The 24533-nt window shown below is 39.0% G+C and overlaps 1 protein-coding gene across 1 annotated transcript; it reads left to right on the top strand.

Moving 5' to 3' along the window:
• Nucleotides 1-13302: 13302 nt before the first annotated feature.
• Nucleotides 13303-23336, top strand: hoxc1a (homeobox C1a). The gene is given in 3 exon segments (XM_037771650.1): nucleotides 13303-13347; nucleotides 13350-13908; nucleotides 19098-23336. Coding segments are annotated over 3 exon segments (996 nt in total). The 3' UTR covers nucleotides 19490-23336.
• Nucleotides 23337-24533: the final 1197 nt, after the last annotated feature.

Below are 24533 nucleotides of genomic sequence, written 5' to 3'. Positions count from 1 at the left end.
GAAGCAGACAGTGTTGAATTCCTGAGATTCTTGCGTATGCCGGGTGATTTATGGTGTTAATGGTGCCGAGGCTCAATAGGAACTTTACCTCTGGTTCCTCACCACATTCTCCCTCCAGACGTTAAAAGCCAGGAGGATCCACACACTGGAGTGCAGTAATTCTGTGGATGGGGTCAAGGGGGATCCCCAAGGGTCAAGGAAAGCCCCCCTTAAGGGCCCCACTGCAAGGGGGAACAGTCCATTTCAACATTAGATTAGCTGGTTGTTCTCACATTGCTCCTAGTTAGCAACTAAAGTCATTATTTCCCTTTTACTCTCTTGACCCCAGTTTGATGACATCTGCTTTCAGAGGGGGAAGATCTGCAAAGCCAAAATGTTTTATTTTCAATTCTGGGCTTTGATCAGACTGGAACGATGCATTAAGTGGATCTTTGAAGTGATAAATGATTCCAGCCGTGGTGCCATGAAACCAGCTTTGGTTACGGTCCATCATTAATTCAGAAATTTTTGCGTTATGTCCTTTACAGTGACTGATGTTCAACTGTCCCATTTGCAGCTGTTGTGAAACTGATTTTGGGGTTAGACTTGAAAAATGCTCTATGCATCAAGACTTTTCTTAAGCTGCCATGAAAACAGAACTGCTGTGTCCTTAACAAAGACATGCTGCTTTAAAGATCTTTCATAAGCATTTGGCCCCATGTTCAACAAACATAAAGCCTGAAGCTCATCTTATAATACCATCACAGTAACCTGGAGTCTTATGATATGATGTGGTAATTCTATTCATTTTATGGGGATCACTACAAAGGAAATGAATGATAATAATTGTTACAGTAAAGGATGGTTGGTAGTGTGAGTGGGGAGAATGGACCACGCATACAAGCGTAGATTCTACAGAAAAAAATACATTTATTCAGACCGGCCACAAAAAAGAGAAACATAAACCATTTCATCCGGTTTATCACTTAGGGCCCTCTGCAGACAACTAATGAGGAAAAAACCTTCTGGTACACAAAACACTGGCCTTCCTCCATTTCCCTGTAGAGTGCAAAGCACAGTCCAACCAGTTTGTTGTCTTCCAAGACCTTTTATACTCACCTGCTGTCTGTGGCCAACCAGGGAGGATCTCTGGAATTAGTGCCAATTCAAGCCAGGTAGCATCAATCTGTCCTCATTTGGAGCTAGAAATGCACTTTGACAAACAAATGCATGTCTTTCACTCCGGAGACCAGTATTCGTGTACTTTGAGAGATTTGTCTCATATTTATTAATACTACTACTACTACTACTTCAACTTGTGTCTTTTAAAAGTTAACTTGTGTCTTGTAAATTGACATTTGAATGAACATGCAATGATTTGTACAAATTAATACATATTTATGAATCCAAGTTTTACATTTTGCACAAAAAAAAATACACATTTATTTGTTTGTATGTCCAAATAGTTGCAATAAGACTCCAATCTAAAAACTGGTTTGTGAAATGTTGAATCTGCATTTGTGGATCAAGTGACATGCATGCATTCGTTGATGTAGTTTTCTTCATAGTTTTTTTTTCTCTTTTGAATTTTGCGACAAATTTCACAGTGTTTGGGATGTGAGATTCATATACTCATAACTACCGATCGACACATGTCTCTAGTATGCCTTGCAGGAAGACAAGCCCCTACTTCGCCTCAGATTGGCTATGGTGTTCCAGTCATCTGCTAAACGCTAACCAGCTCTGATGCTAACCAGCGCTACCAACTAGACAGACTCGGTAGGAGAGCGTAAATCCACGGCAGCGCACGCTTTTGTTCCCATAGTCCGAAGGTAAGCTACCTGGTCCCAACAATGGTAAGGTTTTTTTTTTGTTTTTTTTTACAATTTCCGTAAGCTATTTCTTCATTAAATTCACTTCTGAGGATTTTTGAAAATTGATGATTAATCGAATATTCGAACGCCATAAAGAGGCCAAGTCCCGTCCCTTCCAGTGGACCACCATGGGACAGCGAGAAACAAATTATTTTTTGATCCCATTTGAATTGCACCATGAATCACACCATGAATCACACATATTATGTTTGTCAATTTAAAAGATAATAAAGAAAGTCGCGGTTTGTTGTAAAACTGTTAAAGTATAAGACTGTGAAAATACGTAATTAGAAAGACTACACACACAAAAGTTGCATAGTGGCGTCTCTCTTGCTGAAGCGATGTTCCCTGTGTATTTCGTACTGGGATGTACTTACACCAGCAACCGGTCTTGCTCGTTCTTTCTCTTTCCGACTGATAAAAAGACCAGGAGTCGCTGGATAAAACACATCAGGTAAAATGACGTTTCATTTGTGCCCGATCATCGCGGTGATGTATATTGTGCGAGACGAGAGATGTGGTTCACTGAGCAGTTTCACACAAAACTAAATCATACTACGAAAAACTGAGACTTTCTTTACTTGCAAAATAATTTTTTTAAATTGACAAACATCATATGTGTGATTCACGGCGCAATTCAAACGGGATAAAAAATATTTGTCTCTCTCCGCCAACTACCATACATATTTTTTCTGAAATAAGGCCTCATGGGATCCACCGGAAGGGGAGGGACTTCGCCTCTCTATAGACAATCAGAGGTAGAGTAGGGGCGAGTCTGTATGCATTTGTACAAATCATTGCACATTCATTCAAATGTCATTTTACAAAATACAAGTTGAATCCTACTAGTATTAATAAATATCAGACAAATCTTTCTCCGGGTCCTGTGTGAAACCAAAAGCCTTGTTAACTTAATTTGAAGTGATGTTAGGGACATGTGGGACTTGTTTTCTGTACTTATGTTTCATACAAATTTTACAAAGTTTACGTACTTATTTTAAGCCCAACCATGATGTTTTTCCTAAACCTAACTAAGTAGTTTTGTTGCCTAAACATAACCGCGACCAGTTCATGTTAGCCACGTGACGTTAAATGACACACGAAAAGCTTAAAATGAGTATTTTGACACGTGGAATGTCCTTAAAAGCGACGTACTATTTACACGCCTTCCCATGAGATCATGTTGGTCAGGAAGGTCACGGAATTAAAGTCAGAAAACCTGTGAGCAGAAAGACTAAGCACAAGTGAACAAGCATTTCTCAAACATAAGTTCACAGCTCATAAAAATGTTGAACAGATGAGCGAGAGGAATGTGCACCTTCATACCAACATTAACTCAAGTAAATTACTTATTGGGAGAGGGGGTGAGAAATGTCATGGAGCCTATTTTCTCCTCGCCCAATAAGTAATTTACTTGAGTTAATGTTGGTGTGCTGAGAGGAAGGTGCACATTCCTCTCGCTCATCTGTTCAACACTTATATGAGTCGTGAACTTGTGTTTGAGAAATGCTTGTTCACTTGTGTTTAGTCTTTCTGCTCACAGGTTTTCTCACAGGACTTCCCTGACCTGCCTGACCCTTTAAGAGGGAGTACACTTCCCATTATAAATGTCTTTGTGGGTCATTTTTCCTGCTGTAATGTTATTTGTAATGTCAGATCAAAGAGGGAAATGTTTACTTGCTTCTCAACTTCACTAACATTATGTATGTTATAATTATGCCTCTTGAAAGGGTACATATGATTAATATCTTTTGTCAAAGTGCATTTCACTATCAATTAATAATAAATAAATATGAGATAAATCTCTCTCCGAACACCGGTCTCCGGAGTGAAAGCCCTGAATTTGTTTGTCAAAGCTCCAAATGAGGGCAGATTGATGCCACCTGTGACTAAACACAAGTGAACAAGCATCTCTCAAGTTCACAGCTCATATAATTGTGCACCTTCCTCTCGGGACACAGACCAACATTAACTCAAGTAAATTACATACTGGGAGTGGGGAAAATAGACATGACAATAATAAATGTCTATGTGACAGCCCCTGCTCTTATTAGTGTGTATGCTCTGCCTGTTTATTCTGTGATTGTTTGATGAGCTAAATCAGAGTTCCCTAACAGTGCAAACAATGGCAACAGTGCTGACAGAGCTAACAGTGTTTACCTGAGCGGGAAGCAAAGGGTGGGCACTACGCTTCCGTGAAAACGCTGGGGGAGGGGGGTGGCCATTAGCTAGCCAGTAGGGCACGATCATAGACTGTATAAAATATGGACAAAGTCTCCGTGACGTCACCTATAGGTTTCTGAAAAGCAAAAATGATGTTGGTACCGGTGCTAACATATAAAAAAATAATACTAAAATTAGAATTTCAATCACTGAAAAAACTGGAGCACAGACTTCTTCGATCGATTTATTTGTCACATGAAATCGTACAAGTTAAAGTTACAACTCCAGTGAAATGCAATCCCGTCCGCTCCTTCAATTTGTGCATTAAAGTTGACATTATTCACCATGAAGTACACGTCTCCTCCTTATTTCTTGGAGTCTTCTGTTCTGTCAGATCGGTATATAGAAAAAGAGTCACGGTTGAATTCCAGAATTTAGCCAAGTTTCACGGACATACAGTTCTCGATATCCCGTTGGAAACTGATGTGTGTCATCCAGTGGCAGCCCATCATCAAACGCCCGCACACTGGGTAACAGGATACCTGTCGTACAAGTAACCGCACAGCAAGCTTTATTGTCCGATATGTTCATGAATGAAATAATCTCCAAAAAGCACCAACATCCAACACGTTCTCATCCCAACTCATCACGCCCCGTCACTTTATTTTTGGCATCAAAACTGATATAGTTAGGTTTAGGAAAGAACTACATGGTTGGGATTAAAACTACTACGTTTGTACAGTAAAAAAAATGACACTGAACGTTGTGAACACAGGACAAGATCAAACAGCAGATTATAACATGGCGCACGGGACGCGAGCAGTGGTCTCCTGGATGAAAGCCATGTTTTTGTTGGACTGTATAAGCAAAGCATTCACAAAACATCGTCAGACACCATCCTGACGAAGAAAAGTTTGGTGAATAAAGCATAGCGCACCTCACTATGTTCTGAGAGATAGAAATTGAAATTGAAACTTGACATACTAGCTGTGTTTCCACTCGATTGTCAAGGGACTTTTAAGCAAACTTTTGAAAAGTCGCAAAAAAGAAATGCAAATTAGGCACATTTCCATACACTGGTTTTGTAGCAAATAAACTTGGCTTGTCGGCTACAGCGTAGTTTGGTCAGAAGTTGGCGCTATAGGCTACGCATGGCTGCAAGCTGCAAGTAAACAGACTAGAAGAAGTAGAGGTTGCGAACCATAAACAGAACAAGTCGGTTTGGCCATCTAACCATCTACGAGAGAAAAATGGATAGAGGTCTTCAGGAATTTGTTTCAACATGCCATAACCTATTTCCACAGTGGTCCTGTGACTGCTGTTTATATGTGCTGCATGACAGACTGACTGTTGTGAATTGAATAAATCCTTCTTGAATGTCTGTTATTGCCGGTTTTTGCTCCCAGTTTTGACACAACCTCATCGACCAGACTTCAACATCTACTCTTAAGAAAAAGGATTGGGATGAACACAATATTCAAGATTATGACCAATTTGGGACTAATTTTCAGTTTTCTTTTTTAATCTTTATGTTTGATAATTGAATGATTTGTATGATGAAGATAATAGAAGTAAAACCTTCCCATCGTGTGACTGTCACATGTAATACTTTGGTCCATTGTGGAGCAAAACCCTGAACTTTTATGCCCGGCCTGTAGGAGGTTTTGTTCTTTTTATGACCTATTAACCTTCTCAGCCTTTTCCCTCCACGGTAGTAACTGCTGCCCACCAGTCTCTCCAGGTGCTTGTTGCTCAAGATGATTGTTAAGTATCAATTTCCTGTGTCACCTTTATGGGTTTTATTTATTTGTCTGCTCCTTCGTGTGGAACAGAGCCTGAGCATTACTCAGGTAGATGGATTATAACTCAACTGCTACGACTCATCAATCTTGGAAATTTGACTTCCTGAATCTCATACAACTGTTACTGTCATATTACGGCACGGCATTATCAAGATCAATGACATTTTAAATGCTTCCCAGTTAGGGATGATCGGTGACAATAAAAAGGTAAGTTGGTGATGAAACTGTCTCAGCTGTGGCGAGCAGCGCTGTGCACAGCGAGAGAGTCACCTGCCGGAGCTCACTTTCCCCTCTGAAGAGCTCCGGTTAAATGAATGAACTTGTAATCACAACAGTCACCCTGCTAAATGTCACATGTTGACCAGTATTGATCACCCAAGAATTATTTAACACCCAATGGCTTTATCACACAGAACCTAATCGATGAACATTTTCTTTTGGTTCTCGCAAAAAAATCTCAGATAATAACATCTGCAGCATGTAAGTATTTTGGAAATGTATCACAATACTGATGTTTGGATGTTGTAAATAATAGGGCCCTCTTTAACAGGTTAAAAAACATACTTAAAAGGTACATATAATGACAGACTCACTTTTTCAGTGCTTATGCACATACACTTATGTATCTGGAGTGCCCAAAATGTGAAATAAGACTAACATTCAGTTTTTTGTGGGCTGCCCTGATCAGAAAACATGTGATCCAACAAGCCGTTTAGATTTGGCTTCCCTTCCTATGTCACATGCAGGCTCATTAGAATATCTGTGCCATCCAATACCCATACTACCATATTTAGCATGCCAGAAAAAGATTTAGTATGTCCCAATACATAGTATGCCAGGTAATACCAGGATGTCCTACTACATCTGGCCGCATTTTACAGTATGAAAGCCAGCATGCTTTGCTGGCTATTCTGACCACAATCCTCTGCACAGTGGATATATGAGCAATAGGGTCAAAGTTCAAGGTGCAATGTTAAGTACTATGTCACAATTGTATGCAAACTGCATGCAACAATACGTACTTTGCTGCATTATGTACTAAAAGTAAAAAGAAAAAGTATGTGATCTGAAACGTAGCCTATATCGCCCACAGCTTGAGAACTACCTTTGCAAAGGTGCACCATATTTTTCTCACAAGCCAATCAGAGCAGACTGGGCTTTTTGCGGGAGGGGGTCTTAAAGAGACCGGTGCTAAAATGGAGCGTTTCAGACAGACAGTATGAGAATAATAATGTGTTTTGAACATTAAAGCATGCAAACACGTTCTAATAGAAACCCAAAATAAAAGTATGAACCTGAAAATGAACATCTGTGATTGGTGTTGATGATACTTTTTTACGCAGCACCACATCTTCCAAACCCCAAACTGACTCAAAACATTAGTAATATCACAATGTAGGATAACGCACCGTCCATTCATTTTGACAAACAAAATGATTTTATATTAGCTCATGCATAACTAATATAACACAACACATGAAATGTGTCTTTTGCTTCATGATCATTTCTATATTTTGTCACATCACACGAGCAAGCCCAGTTTGTGGCAACTCAAAATCACTTAGATATTTTTCTACATATTGGGCTTTAATGCTTTTAGAAGAAAATCAAAAAAGTATATTTAAAGAAAACAAAATTAGTTTTTCAAATATTGTTATTTTTACACATGCAGCAGACACAATGAGGAAATAAAGCCAATGATAACATAGCATGAGGGTTAAAATTGGGATATTTCCAAAGATTTTTAATTTATTGACTGCATGCATAATTCTTGTTGAACCTAAATTGTTAAAACTAAACTTTCTGAAACAGTAATATCACAACAGTGTCATTTTTCTGTTAGTATTCAGTGGTCCAGTCATTGTGCAGCCAAATGTTGTTTTAACCCAATAACTTTAAATTCTACTGGAGAGGCCAAGTCAAGTCAATTTTATTTATATAACCCAATATCACAAATCACAAATGTGCCTCAGGGGGCTTTATAATCTGTATAACAATCTGTTCTTTTTGACCCTCGCAGAGGATGTGGAAAAACTCAACCAAAAAAAAACCTTTTAACAGGGAAAAAAATTGAACAGAGGAGGGATCCCTCTCCCGTTATGGACAGACATGCAATAGTTGTGTGTACAGAGTAACAACATGATGAAATTACAACATAGACAATCCATATGACAAAACTGACACATATAATGTGAACATGAAGCGATGGATCCAGGAGGGTGTCAAGCTTCCAGGTGTTGCCAAACAGAGAGCCTGAGCAAAAAGACCTCCTGTCCACCATGGAACCTATAAGCGGACAAATATGTATCTGTGACTTTTGGTGGAAATGTATATAAAAATGATGCATAAGTCATCTAGAATATCCTCCCTTTCATTATTGATGAAATGTGCAGCCATAAAATTCATGGAGTCTTGGCTTTGAATATTTCACTCAGTGTAAACATAATATAGCTTCAGTGAAGCCGAGACAGATTATATGATGCTGTCAGACAGTGTGAAATAAGATGATTTTAACAACCTCAAAGCTATTTAATGGGGAATAAAAGACATTAAACTAATATTTTGATATTGTAAATATTAAATACCTGATTCATCTAGACTTTAACTTTCAAACTTTTCCACGGCTTGACATTTTTCCTTTCATGACTGTACAAACAATCCTTCCCGAGCCTCACCAGAAGATTAGTGCTTTATTAATACAGTGTCATTTTTCTATCAGCATTTTGCTATTAACCATGATTAGCATGCACAGTAGACTCCTGATCTGCATTGTGAACAAGCAGGGGATGTTTAAGCAAAAAAAAAAATAAATTAAAACCCACTCCTTCTCTTTCCCCGCAGCGAAAACAGAATATTACAGAGTGTTGCTGCAATGATGAACATTTCCTCCTGTTTCATGTTTAACCCTGCTCATTTCCCACAGTAAGAACTCCGGAAACACACAAGTGTGCGCAGCAGCTTGGGGGGGAGATGACTGATGGCTTGTTGTCATGATGTTTGGGATTCTGCCGACTCGAAGCCTCTTGGCTCACTGAAGCTGTGAAGCGCTGCAGCACATACTACAGGCTATTGTTGAAAAGTCCTGGTATTAGCAAGGTATTGCTTCATTGTCACAGTGTTGAGCCCGTGCAAAATGCAGTTATCTGTAATGTCCCTGGCCATTTGCACTGTAGTTGCATTGGATTTATGATTAGGGTTCATGTGCTGTGACAGATTTCATACCATTCAACGACGAAGCAAGGACAATTATTAGAATTTCACACTGTGAGTGGATGGATTTCTTCATTTTCAGGTGGTATTCCCTGGATTGTGTGTGGGCCCGGGTGCACACAAAGCTAAACCTCACTTCTGACATCACTATTTTTCAAAAATGTCAATATTTGAAAAACACAGACATGCTCAATCAATCACACAGATAGCCATCTTTCAACCGGTCAATGTGCCACACGTGAATATCTGTGTGCCTCAGCCTTGCTCTGACCCTTTCTCTCTATTTCCTCTTTGCCACATTACAACTCTATCATGGTGCCACATTGATGAGCCTGAGCTCCATAAACATGGCAAAGATGGCTGTCATCTTCGCCCCCCCCTGGAACTGCATTAACGGCGGTGACCTCTCTGGGCTTGGTGGTGACAGTCGTCTGTCAGCGCTGGTTAATTCCCAGTCTTGTGAGGGTCAAGAGCTGACATATAATTAGGCCTGACAGTGTTGGAGGGCTAGACAAGGGGTCTGGTGTCAATGGCGGCCAGTAGTATCATGTCAGCAGCGGCAGGATGAAGGTTCAATTGGAGCGAAGAGGTAATCCGAGCACGGCCGCGTTGATCCCAGGGCCTCGACTGCCTATTGACACACATCAGAGCTTGGACGCAAAACAAATTAGCATCAGTCAATATTCTCTCTCCCCCTCCCTCCTGCCTCCTGACACAGCCACCCAAAGTGCTGCCATGTTTGCTTCACCTCCAGTCAAAACAATAGAGACAATGGTGATCATGATGGAAAATGCCTGCACTGACTTTTAAGAGGATGTTTGGGGGCAGAATATTCACATTTTCTTTGGGGTGCAGTGGTTTGAGGGATTCAGAATTGGATCCATTTCACCCTAAACTGTGAGATTTTCTTATTCCCTCATGCAGAGTTTGTGGTTTAAGGATATACAAGCTGTCCAGAGGAAAGGAGCCTCAGCTTATAGATGTCTTGTTTTTTTTTTGGTGTGCTAAATGTGATAATATAACTTCTGTTGCATAAAAGGTGCTGGGCCAGTGATGTGGAACAACACTTCAAATATGCTAATCAAACATATGGCACTTCTAGGGAACAAACCCGGATTGCTGTTCTTGTCCTACATGATAAAAAGGTTACTTGGTTTTAAATGTAATTTGAATACGTCCGAGGGCTGTAATAGGGTGCTGCGTTTTTAAAAAAGAAAAAAAAATCGTTTGCATATGGGAAAAGCAGAGATTGCTCACACCTGTTTTTTTTTCTTCTTCTTCTTCTTCTTCTTTTTCCCCTCTCTGCAACCTCTTCCTCCTCCCCTCCCAGTGCTGAAAGCCATTACAGAAATACAATTTCTAATACCTCCGCACAGGTCTTCGATCGACTGCAAACAAATTTATATTCAGGCGGTAAACAGAAAGCTGCAGAGATTTATTTATTGAGTGTGGAGGAGAGAAACAAGCTAGCGCGTGAACCCTGGGTAACCTCCCGAGCTGACATGAAGATGGATCAGCGCGCGCTGCAAATGCATGGAGAGAAGGGATATATCGCACTCAGTCATTCAGCACATCGCTGCCTGTAGAATCCCATTAACTCCCACAGCTGGGACCATATAGCCCTGCGATGGGAGGATGCAGTTAGGAGTTGTTCATTACGCTGAATTATTTTGTAATTACTGCATGACTTTAAAAGACATATATATAGGAGATAATATTCAAATAAAACGACGAGAAGGTTTATTGTCTTAAGTTTAGGTTGTTATTAAATGTTATGGATATGAGTAATAATAATGATAGGAAATATAATAATAATAATAATAATAATAATAATAATAATAATAATAGTAATAATAATAATAATAATGGAAATAAATAAATATATAAATAAATAAATAAATAAATAATGGCCTGCATGTTATGACTTTCAATTAACATATTGAATGGTTTTTTTCCCCCCATTGATTGGTCTGAGAATAGAGACAGGGAAAATAAATGATTCCAAATAATTATAAATAATGAAATGTAGTAATATCATTTCAACGTCATGGCTCCAGCTTCAGTAATAATATATAGATAAATAGTATTTTCTATTGCGACTGAGCCAATCATATGAAACATGACTGATAATAAAACAGGCTAATTATTTTTTTATAAGTTTTGTGTTCCTTTTGAATTTTTGCAATTTTTGGATTTCTTGGAAAATATAAGACCGTGGTGGAAGAAGTATTCAGATATTTTACTCGAAAAGTAAAAGTAACAATACCACAGTGTAATAATACTCTGTTACAAGTAAAAGTTCTGCATTCAAAATCTTACTTAAGTAAAAGTACAAAAGTATTAGCATCAAAATATACCAAAAGTAAAAGTACTCATTATGCAGAATGACCCATTTCAGAATAATATATATTATATTACACGATCATAATTATTGATGCATTTATGTGTGAGCATCACTTTAATGTTGCAGCTTGTAGCTTTTCTTACCTAATATACTGCCTGGTAGCTTAACCTATAATAATAATAAGTCATAATTTATAAGTTGATATATATATTTTGAATTAATAATTTGAATCTGCAAAATAACTAAAGTTATCAAATAAATGTAGTGGAGTAAAAAGTACAATATTTGCCTCCAAAATGTGGTGGAGTGGAAGTATAAAGTATAGCATAAAATGGAAATACTCAAGTAAAGTACAAGTTCCTCAAAATTGTACTTAAGTACAGTACTTGAGTAAATATACTTCATTACATTTTGAAAGCAAAACAATGAAACGGTTTGGAGATTATAGACATCATCACTGGACACTAACATTGGCACATATTAGCTTTATTAATTCCCCTAACTGTGAATGTATGCGAGCAGGAGGCTGAGCGACAAGCAGTGATGATGTGTGTATTTGAAAGTAGGTCACCACTTCAGGAGGAAAAAAAAAAAAAAAACTTGTGCAGCAGCACTGTGGAGCTCATTGACATTTTCACTTCTGCAGCCAGAGGTGGAAACACTGTGGTTGCTGTGTTCCTGCACATCTACTGTTTAACCAGACGCCAGTTGCATTAGGCCTATTTGCATGTTTCCAGGGCAGAGCACTGTAGGTGCAGACCACTTGTATTCTTCTTCTGGGCATGCAGTTTGGGGAGTTTGTTTGTTTATGTCACTCAAGTTTGAATAGCAGCATGCAGAGCTGTTTGCACATGAAAAGTATCACACGGTGATTCATGACTGAGTCAACACACACAGATATGTTGAAATAAAAGCACAGTCCTAAAAACTTGTGGGGGCTCTGCAGAAACGCTCTATTATATTTGGCGAAAGGGAGCCATGAAGCTAGTTTAACCTGGAGATAAACATATCCTCTGTTAGTTACAACTTCTTGATCTCTGCTCTGAGCCATTTTTTTGTATTTGTTCGAGGCTAATTACAAATCTGCTCCAACTGAACTTCTAAATGCCAGCTGTCACGACCTCTGAACCCATTAAGTGTGCCTTTCACATGACCTAAGCCCTTTGCTAAAGAGGGCCTCGGGTTTTCAAGAAGCCTTTCCCCAATTAACATAATCCATTAGCTGCATCAATGTAGGCCTATATTATGCTAATTCACCTTTAGTGTTCATTGTTGTGGTGAAAAATAATCAAAATACCAGAGTTTGACCCAAAATATATTTCTTTCTTGGGGCCTAAAACAAAAGTGTGTATGACACAAACACTCTGACATCATATCCTACCTGTCCATAAAGGTGAGAGGCCCATGAAGGCCCTCAGTGATGGTTATAACTTCCTCGCTGCTTTTAAGGGGCATAATCCATTAGCTGCATCAATGTAGGCCTATATTCAGCTTTAGTGTTCATTGTTGTGGTGGAAAATAACCAAAATACCAGAGTTTGACCAAAAATATATTTCATTCTTGGGTCCCAAAACAAAACTGTGTATGACACAAACACTCTGACGTCATATCCTACTTGTGCGTAAAGGTGAGAGGCCCATGAAGGCCCTCAGTGATGGTTAACTTTTAAGGCTATTTGTAGTCTTTGCAATGGCCTGCCTGGTGCAAACTCTTTGTCACCATTAAAATGTTGACCTGAAGTGAGTTTCTAATCAGACTTGTCCTCTCTTGATGACAGAGATGTCCGGCTATTGGCCGAGACCAGGAGGGCACGTCATCTCCATCAATCAGAGGACTTGCTGTTTTCTTCCTCTGAGGAATGTCCCTCAGCTGGTCGTCCTGACCAGCCGCCTGCCTGCCTGACCATGCGTTACTTTGGATGCTTGGATGCATGAGAGGCCGGGCATGAAGTGCAACCAATGATTATGCAGGAGGAGAGAGGTGATAATGACTTCCTATCAAGAGTTAACGGCCGAAGGGGAGAGTAGCAGAGGGCTACTCTTCACGGGCTGCTGCTGCCGAGCAAAAGAGGTCATAAACCCGGACCTGGACGGCAGGACTCATCCTGAACTCTGCAGTGATGACGAGAGGAGACTGGAGGTGGAAGAAGTCGCTTCAGGATTTAATACTCCGCATCCCCGGTACTTAACTCTCTCCAACAGTTCTTTGGACAGCCCTCCTCCTCCTCTTCCTCTTCCAGAGACTCTGGAGGGCTTCTCTCCACCGGCCTGCCCCCTCCACTCGTCCCGTGTCCCCTGGCGGTGCAGGTTGCAGCCTGGGCAGGGCTCTCCAGGACGCGGATCAAACTGCGCGTCAGACGCGCTCCAATCCGGTTTTGGCGCACTACTAACAGAGCAAATTTACGCACGTAATGGCCCCGAGATGCACGTCGCCACGGGGAGTTCAGCTGGCTCGGACTGTAACGTGCATGCTCATGTGGATGTAAGCAGGAAAACTTTTGAGTGGATGAGAGTGAAGAGGAGTCAGCACCGGGAGGGTAAGTTTGTTTTTTGTGTCAACTGCGCACGACAAGGAGGGATAAAGTAACCTGGATACATAAATGTATTTTTTATAAATGAGTTTTGTATAACTTTTTATTCATAGTTGGGGGGAAAGTTTGCAAAGAAGTTTTCACTTCAAGCTTGAAAGAAAAAAAAGAGAAAAAATAGCTGACGTGTTTTGTGCGTCACCGTGCACCATTTCCTCCTCCATTTAAAAATAAATAATTTCTTTTTTTTGAAAAGCGGATCAAAACGTTTTGCACTAGCTGTGTAGTGGACGCCACATTTGAATATGCACATGAGCACTCTGTTACTATTTCCTTAGCGGTTCCATGTTAATGCAAGTCTGTTATTTATTTACTATGGTCGCTCCACCTTCTTCTGTAAGCAGGATTCAGTCTGCACACACAAGGAGGAGGGTGGAGTACACAGTCAAAAGGCCCTGCTTAGCCTCTGTATATTCAACTGGAAAATGATCAATTATTTACCCTTGCCCTTACTAACCAGTAGCCTTTGAATAATGCAGCAGACCAGTGGCTGTCGAGACTCACAGGAAGTTGAGTAAAACTTACTGTTGTAAGCCGGAGTGCTCCCTGGGTATTGATTAGTTGTCTGTTTGTAATGAAAGCCCTGGTGTATTGATTTCAGTTTGCAGCACCTTTACATGTGTCCACCTTTTTAACATAATTGCTGTCACAGATCATCATTTCCCTGACTGATGAGTCCTGGGCAGAGAGCCCACAGAAGAATACATATCCCAGGCTTTAAAAAAGAAAAAAAAAATACCAATAGCCTACTAATGTGAAAAATGCCTATCAATCCTCAATTTTATGTGAGTGATCGTATCTTATAGATCCTTCATTTGATCAATAATGTCAGCTGACTGACTAGCCACTGGACTTGGGTTGGGTTTCATAAATTTTACACGGACAAAGATTGACTACAGTGGTGGTCCAGACCTTCTTTTTTTTTCTCCCCACAGCACAATCTCCGTCTGCTGACCCAAATGTTCAGTGACCAAAGATGCAGGTTGCTCATTATAACCACCAGACTGTTTGTGGTGAAAAGGCCTGAGCTCCTCTACAAGGACTGTCTGTAACAGACACAGAAACTGCAGCAACATTCACATGAATATGTGAAATGATGTGGACTTTAACTCATTATTTGTGGTGATTCAGTGTGCACAAAATGTGACATCGACACACCTTTGATTTGACTGCACAAAATAGCTTTTGATTCCCTTCTTCTTCTTCTTCTCATTCATGATGTGCATTCAGATTGTGACACATCATTTTGGATGAGTAGAGAGGCAAAAGGTGACATGTAGAGCTGCAATGATTAATCGATTAGTTGTCAACTATTAAATTCATCGGCAACTATTTTGATAATCAAAGAATTGGTTTGAGTAATTTATTAAGACGAAAAGTCAATATTCTCTGATTCCAGCTCCTTAAATGTGAATATTTTCTTGTTTCTTTACTCCTCAATGACAGTAAACTGAATAGCTTTGAGTCATGGACAAAACAAGACATCTGAGGACGTCATCTTGGGCTTCAGGAAACATTTTTCACCATTTTCTGACATTTTCTGACATTTTATAGACCGAACAAGTCATCGATTAATTGAGAAAATAATCAACAATGAAAATAATTGTTAGTTGCAGCCCTAGTGACAATACCATATTTGATTTGACATGGGATGTTTCAGTGATGCAGAAAGCACAAACTGACAAAAGAAAATCACATTAGTGGACAGCGATGTGCATTCATGCATCTTGATGAACATTTTTCTCATGATGCTGCTATAAGAGAAGCAAAAGGTGACATCGACACCTTTTGATTTGACTGCACAAAACTAACACTTTTAGCTCATTCATGATGTGCATTCATACAGCTTGTGACACATTTTGGATTAATGCAGGAGTATAGAAGCAAAGGATGACAATACCACCTTGTGATATTTCAATGTTATATGATGTAGAAAGCACAAACTGACAAAAAAATACCTTAGAAACTCAGATTAGTGGACAGTGATGTGCATTCAAGTATCTTTTTCATGATGCTGCTGTAAGAGAAGCAAAAGGTGAAATGAACACCTTTGATTTGTCTTAAATATTGCAATGTTGTAACATGCAACAAACACAAAACTACACGTTTTGACTTGCACCTGCTTCACAATCCAGATGAGCTGGTAAACATGTCTCTGATGGTGCCACTGAAAAGGTGACAACAACACACTGGTCGAGGAGTCATTTTATTCATAAAACACATTAGCCATTCATCTGATCCAAATCCGTGTACTTAAAGAAAGTCATTTGCTTGCTCCCACCCACGCACACACATCTCCTCGCAGTACTGTTGGTATCTCTGTAACCTCTTTCTGTATCTCTCTGAAGGGGGATCATCTGTAGGAGTAACTCATTAGTGCTATATAGTGTAACTTGTAAAAGAGTCATTAGTGAAAGTGTGCTTTTCCTCTGGAGGTTGCATTGGCTTTGGCACAAAACAAAGTCTCGCGTATTCTTCCATGTTGAAGGGCCTCCACAGACCTGCAGTAACCTGATCTCTTGGCTCAGTGTATATACTCCCAGTGCGTCATTCTTCAATTATGCTTTGACAGCACCTGAATTACTGTGGGCTGGATGCCCAGATGACTGAGGCAATGTGTATCGATCTATCCCCTTTTCTTCTTCCCTCTCCTTGGCTTGGAAGGCCCCTTCCATTCCCCCTGCTGCCTGGCTATTTTTAAGCATGCAAGTCATTTCTCAAATATTTAGTTTGATTCTTTTATGCCTTCTGGCCGGCATCAATTCTATTATCTTTGCAGCCATTAATCAGAATGTGCATGTGATTTGCACTCCTGAAAGCTGAACTTCTTAATTACGTACAGTTGCTCTGTATTGGTTCTTCATATTCGCTGCCCTCTAATTCTCAGCCTCGGTTACCTTGACATTCATTTTCTTAAAACACAGATGCCGACATTTATCCTATAACTGACCTTTCCATCTGCTATGCTTTTCCAAGTGGCTAGAGGCCTGTTAACCTTCCTCCCTATGAATTGTGGTGGGAGACATTGCTCTACACCTGGCACACTGACTCCATTATGCAGCAGCAGCACATTTTCTCAGAGGCAAAGACACACGGACGACTTCCCCACAATGTCAGCAATGAAAAATCAAGATATAGCTGCGGTTCCCGTCATTCATTGCACATAAGTAGCACAGATGATACTTTAATGTGTGACCCAGAAACCTCAGAGGGAAAAAAATGGAGGCATTTGTCATTAATGCGGTGTTTGAAAGGATTTGTAAACTGTTAAACTGTCATTGACACAGAAAGGCCTAAAGGCAAATTATTAATGATTCTGATGAATACAGTTAATGGACTGTAAACGATACAAGTTGTTTTGAATCACAAGAAACATTTCTCTGACAACTTTTCCACATAACTGCAATATACGGCAACACTTTTTGCTCTATACTATTTGGTGAACTTGAGTCGAACACACTTTGAAAGCAACACCGTTCAGATCTTCCAGATTCATATGTCTCTATCCAAATCTTCAAATCATTATTCAGGCTTGAGTTTGTGATGTTGTTCCATGGGATTGATTTACACCGTACAGGTGTTTCTGTTATTATGTCCACGTTTATTACACACAACTCCCTATCCACCTGTTTGACAGCAACAAAAGATTTTTACAATGTGCCTATAGGCTGCTTCTAAAGTTGATACCTCTGTGAAATACGTCTGTTATAGAGACAGAGAAATGGCTCCTGGGTGAAGACTTTAAATCAACTAAACTGGCTCGGGGCCAGTAACTACAAATCAGTTTCTTGTATGTTTTTTTTTTTTTAATTCTTGAATATTTTTTTAACTCATTTCTTCAGTATCAAACAAATCTGTGATTATTTTATTAATTTATATTCCTCAATTTCACACAAATTACCAAACCAGTACAGATAGAGCTATAATACATATTTAACTTAATTTCTGAGGATTTATACAAAAGTTATATAACTACTTATAGCTAAAGTTTATTATACAGGAATTGTTCTGGAATAACATCTAATTGTATTTTCTGCATAAGGGCGTGGATAATTTTATTCAGCAGGGTTTTGTGCTTCTTTTGTGGTGGTAACCTCCATTATCTTGCTGACGCCTATTTTTTTTTTTTTAATTCTTAAATATTTGTTTTACTCATTTCTTCAGTATCAAACAAACCTGTGATTATTTATTAATTTATATTCCTCAATTTCACACAAATTACCAGACCGGTATAGATATAGAGCTTAAATTCACATTTAACTTAATTTCTAAGGATTTATACAAAAGTTATATAACTACTTATAACTAAAGTTTATTATACAATGATGTCTAATTATCTTTTTGATATGTTTAAATATATTTTCTTTTCTTCTGTACTGTTTTTTTGTATGTATTTCATTGTTTTTATTGGATTGTTTTCCACTGTTTGGTTAAGTTTTTCTGCACATTTTGTGCACTTCTTGTTGTTGTTTAACTTTTGTTGTATTTTTTTTTAATTATGTTAGTTTAGATCTTTCTTCCTTTTTTGTTATTGTTTTTTTTTCTCCTGGGGTTAGTGGGGGAGTCCTTTGTATAAACCTGTGGCTTCTTGACCTCTTCTGACGCATTTCTTTTTTTTATTTCATTGACTGGATTTTGTGAAGTTTTATTTATGTGCAAATAAATAAATAAATAAATAAAGAATTGTTCTGGAACAAACATCTAATTTTATTTCCTTTATATAAGGGCGTGGATAATTCTATTCAGCAGGGTTTTGTGCTTCTTCTGTGGGGGAACCTCATTGATCTTGCTGACGCCTATTTTTTTTTTTTTAAATTCTTGAATATTTGTTTAACTCATTTCTTCAGTATCAAACAAACCTGTGATTATTTATTCATTTATATTCCTCAAATTCACACAAATTACCAAACCAGTAATACACATTTAACATAATTTCTGAGGATTTATACAAAAGTTATATAACTACTTATAACTAAAGTTTATTATTCAAGAATTGTTCTGGAATAACATCTAATTTTATTTCCTGCATATAAGGGCGTGGATAATTTTATTCAGCAGGGCTTTTTGTGCTTCTTTTGTGGGGGTAACCTCATTGATCTTGCTGATGACGCCTGTTCTCATGTCCTCTGTTTTCCCAGCCAGGATGCACATGACCTGTGGGTTCAGCATTGTTGGCTCTGGCCTCGGTGCTGTGGAGGCTGCAACAAGCAGCAGCAGCAGCAGCAGCAGCAGCATCATGTGCACGGACGGCCATGCCACGGTGAACGGCACCCCGAGGACCAGCTTCAGCACCAAGCAGCTGACCGAGCTGGAGAAGGAGTTCCACTTCAACAAGTACCTGACTCGAGCCAGGCGCGTGGAGGTGGCGGGTGCCCTGCAGCTCAGCGAGACGCAGGTGAAAGTTTGGTTTCAGAATAGACGCATGAAGCAGAAGAAATTGCAGAGAGACGGGCTTTTACGCACAGACACTCTGGACACCTGCACCATATCTCCTGGACCGACCTCTCCAAAAAAACACCTGAACTCCTGAACCCTTTGCATCATCACATGCACGAGCCCTGCAGATGTTTTGATTCCAAGTTTGCATCGGTTTCAATCAGGCATCACCTTTAATTTGCTTACACCGCGATGGATGATTGTCTGTCGCAAAGAAGCGCAATGGCAAAGTTTCTTCATGCAAGAACGGGTCAAAACAATTTGTCATCCTCTCCTCCTCGGTTCCAGACTGGCGCTGATTTGAATATTAAAATTCAAAGTCATCGCATCGCGCTCTCTATCTACACAATGTAAACACGGAAACAAAATTATATTAATTGAGCATAGAAAACTGCAGGCAGACTTATTTGTTTATTTATTTTGTGCAATTTATCCCAGGAGCTGATTTTACTTGAATATTTATTCTGCAGGACACGTGTCTCCTAGTTTTGTTTAAAATAATCATTATTTGTATTTTTTTTATTTAATAGTTTATTCTAGACAGGAAACACATTTGTTTTTACAAATTATTCCACAAGATGTGCTTTCTCAATCAATTTTATGGAGATTTATTTTTCTATTTCTTTAAAAAGCTTTTTTTTTTTATTTTTTTTTATCTCTGACACAAAAAAGTCACCTGTTTTAGACAAATCACATCTTTAACATTTAATTATCAGGCTAATTTAGCAGAGCTCCAAATGCTGCTTATAATGTTGTGTATTTTAGTCCGCTTTTAGTTTTTTTTTTCCTCCACGGAAACATTAAAACACCTATAATTAACTGATGGATTTATTGACCGCTCGTATTAAGCGTATTGATCCGTGGTGATCCATCTATTATGAGGCACAAATCTGGGGGACTATTTTGTGTGTCTGCATGCATCTGTAACTGCATGTTAATGGCATGTAGAAACACGACGATCGGGAGTTGTTGGCGTCTTTTTATTACCGCCATATACATGCATCAGAAAATGATAATTTAGCTTGAACACTCATGCGGGAGAGCAGACAATAACGTGCTGTCTGGGCTGTTTTGCAGATCAACCAATAAATTTGCGCGTGGCCCCCATGATGCAGCAGCTCGAGGAGCTGCTAAATATTCCTTCCAGATTCACATCTCATCTCATAAAGTAAATGATCGTATAAAGTCGGCCCCTTTAAACACTGTTATGTTTTGCGATGTGTTGCTGTCATGTTAATGTCTATTCTAATATCAAGATATGAGGCCATAAGCCGCATTAATGCCATGTGGGGGAATATTTTTGTTTAGCTTTCAATTAGTGGGTGTTTGCACATGGATGTTGAAGGAGTGGATGTTAATGACGACAACAAAAAGGATTAAACTTAAAGCAGCTTAAAGGTGTCCTCTTAGAAATAAAAAACGAGAATTAAAATGAATTAATTAGGTCCGTTTTAAACATTTAACAGGTGTTCCTCGTTGGAATTTGGTGCAAATAGAATAATATAATTATAAGAGAGTTGCAGCTCTGTATGGCAGACATGGAGCTAATGTATGCAGTTAAACCAGAGTTCACCTCTCACCTCTTGACCTTTGTGTTGCCTCGGGACAAGGATGACCTCGGTCAGCAGCTCACACAGAGAAACATGCACCATTCATTTCAGATGACCTCCAAGTTTGAGCTTTCTCTTTTCTTTCGTATTCTCTTTTTTTCCCCAACAAATCGGGACGCTTTTGTTCTGGTGGTGGGTCTGTATGTCCACACCATAATATTTCATCCAGCTGAATAGAGGGGCGACTAGGCCATATGATAATTGTTCATATTATAATTCCATACCAAGCCACATAATGCTTTTTTTTTTTTTTTTCTTCTACACCTAACCTAATTTTTGCCCTATCTCTTATTTTAATAAGCCCCAAAAATATGCTCCTGGCTCACTTTATAAACTGGATGAAAGAGTCTTTTCACCCAATAGGTTTTTTGGATATAAACTACAGTCCTATTTTTAATAGCAAAGTTGAAAAATTAAAGTTACTCGAACACTTAATATGATTCCACGTCCGAGCCGGTACAAACAAAATTTAGAACAACTATTCATAACCCCCTCGCTGCTTATATATTTCATGCATATCTGCTTGAATAATTTTGGAAGAATTTACACATTAATCCCCTCGAAACAATATGTTTTATAATTTCCATCTCATTAATATCAACTTAAATATAGAGGTTCAAACTTAAAGGTCTGCAGAGGAGAATGTGACAGTGCCAACATTTTTAAAAGTTTTATTTGTAATTGATACGAATGATTTTACATGCAAGCTATAGACTAAAAATGTCTCGTGTCTGGTTTATTTTAAATTTGCATTTAAACAAAATACACACCATTAAGGTCGCCTTTCTCTAAACAAAATAGCACAAAGTGGAATGATTAACAAAACCATCAAATATGTCTGTCTTCTTTTGATGCAAATAAGAGTGCACTTGTGAAGGTTGTGGGGATGATGATGAGGACAATGATGATGAAACAATGTGCTCGTGAATATAAAAATGCTCCCTCATGTCCACAGTTCCAATACTGAGAAGTGTGTTATGGTTGACCTTATTAGAAACTCTTTTATCATCTTGTGCAAATATGTTCCCTTGCCACAGGGGTTCAAGTTACAGGTTGAAATGTGCACAGAGAGGATGCTTGCAGCAGGTGTGCACTCTGACTTTTTTAAAAAATCCAAACTTACTTCATCAGAGTTTCTTTCTACTGTATAATATATTCACTTGGAAGTATACAACAATTTAAAATAGCAGAGAAATGTGTGGCGGGGAAAAAAGTTAATGTGAGTTATAGGGATGATGTGAAGGTGAAAAGAAGAGTTGATTTATTTTGGGTGAACTATCACTTTAATTTCATTCCGTGGCAGCTTCAGCATTTGCCTCTCAATTGATGAAAGGCGAACTGCATTGTTTGTTCAGACCTGACATTTAGTTCGAAAGCATTTGAGTGTGACTCTACTCTGATGAATTTGTGCACTTCTGTAATTCCTTCCTGAAGATGTACGGTTGGTTCTTGAGACTGACAGCTGTGCTCTGCTTCCACACGAGCCAACACTTGGCAAATGGAAGGAAAATAAAACCAAAATAACTCAGCTGAAAATGTATTACTAGTAACAGTGGTGACATTGAACAAGTTGGACTTTTCTTCACCTTTATTTTTCTTTTCCCTTCCTGTACAGCAATAATTTACTGAAATGAAATTCATTCCAAAATGTATTTAACTCATTCATTTAAATAAATAAGAAACATATTTATAATGAATTGCTCAAACATTAATTGTAAAAGTTACCTATATGTTTTTTTATAAAACACACCAATTGAGATATTAAACTAAAACATGTATTAGTTCATCATCAATGAGGCTATTGACCGTCTCCTATATTGTCGTCTATTGCAAGTTAGCTGATGTGTGCAGCTGTTACAATCCTCCTGAGGAGCGCTGCGTGGCATGAGCAATGAGACGACATATGCGGCTTACAGCATACCTTACACTACATTTTAAATTAACACATGTAAGTGGGCTCCTTCTGAGCTCATTGTAATTAATGCTAAGTTGACCTAAAATTAACTTAATGCATAATATGCATGTAATATCCTCACCGGTGCTCAGGGGAGTGAAATCAATTGATCAAGTTAAGCTCTTTCTAACTCTATGTGAAGCACTTATAGATAGCTCAGTTGTTGTTGTAATTGCACATCATTTGAATGCTCTCCTCCCTTTTTTTAGTTTTTCTGCTCGTCTGATTTTACTGTTTTTCTTCATTTGCAAAGACTTTCACGCACTATTAGTCTTTTTGATCGGGCTCACTCACATATTTGACTACCAAACAATTTGTGCATCAAGAAAGTTGACATGAAGTGCACCTGTGTGTGTGTGTGCCTGTCCATGTTTGGATGCCCTGTGTGTACAACTACACAAATATGTGTTTTGTTTCCGAGGTGCTACTAATAAAGCGCTCAAAAAGATACAAAGCACCTATTTGAATAATTGTTCGCTGGCACGCGCACGCATACAAATCCATACATAACACATTGTGACAGAGCTACACTGAACAACATGCGCACCAATCCAAGCAGTCCTTGCCTCTCCTCTCCTGCTCCACTCCAGGGAGCAGATGTTTGGGGACAGCTTACAGCCTCAGCGAATTTCTGTGTACAAAGCAAACAGCAGCACTCAGCACTTCTGGCTGCAAAGGGAGATTTGCTCTTGAAAGGTGGGGTGGGAAAAAGGCGGGGGGGAGGCCTTTGAGTCAATGTAAGGTATCATGAGGATGGGAGGAAAGAGTGAGAAGGGGTGCACGCAGAGGTGAAACTGTGTCAAGGTTGCAAGTCTGTTGCATAGGAAAATTCCTTGCTTCCGTAGGCATCTGGTGCTGTGTGTCGGAGGAGTGTGGGATATCATTATGTACAGTGCATACAGTATCTCCCCGTGGCATCATGCTGCATCAGTAAAATCAACCAAGGTGGCTCTGCTACATAATATCTGATTGTGAGGAGTCTCTGACCTCTCCCACGCCGCTCTGTTTACTCACTAGTTTGGATTGCCCTTTCAAAAGTTGCAGACAAGCATAAAGTGACGGGAAAAAAAAGGGGGGAAAACAATGAAATGAGCCTTTACGGAGTTTGCTGAGACTGCATCTGAGACATCAGCTATAACCTAGGACCAGCAATGCTAATGATGCCATTAATATAATCCACTGATTTAATGGCACCAGACTTGTGTTGGCATGCTGCATGAGCTCTCTTCGGTTTGAGGAAAATTGCAATTATACTTTTTTTTAAAACTGAAAATATGAAAAGATTTTCATTTTTTTATTTACATTTCATGAAACCTAAGTGTATGATATGAAAAGACTTAAATAAAGACATGTTTTTTATTTTATTTTCCTTCCAAAATGTTTACAGTGCAGCTTTACCACATATGCTCTCTGCAACATTATGAATATAGGCTCAAACATATACTCTTATGTCCGAACATGTGTGTACGTACATCCATTTTGACCTCCCATCAGTGTATTATAATCCCTAAACAAACCATCATAAATGAGCCCTGCGATGCTTATTTGTCTGAACGAAGGCAACCCCCCCTCCT

Source organism: Sebastes umbrosus, chromosome 6, assembly GCF_015220745.1.
Source record: "Sebastes umbrosus isolate fSebUmb1 chromosome 6, fSebUmb1.pri, whole genome shotgun sequence".
Classification (NCBI taxonomy): domain Eukaryota; kingdom Metazoa; phylum Chordata; class Actinopteri; order Perciformes; family Sebastidae; genus Sebastes; species Sebastes umbrosus.
Note: the sequence above shows the minus strand (reverse complement) of the source record. Positions and strands in the feature narration are given on the sequence as shown.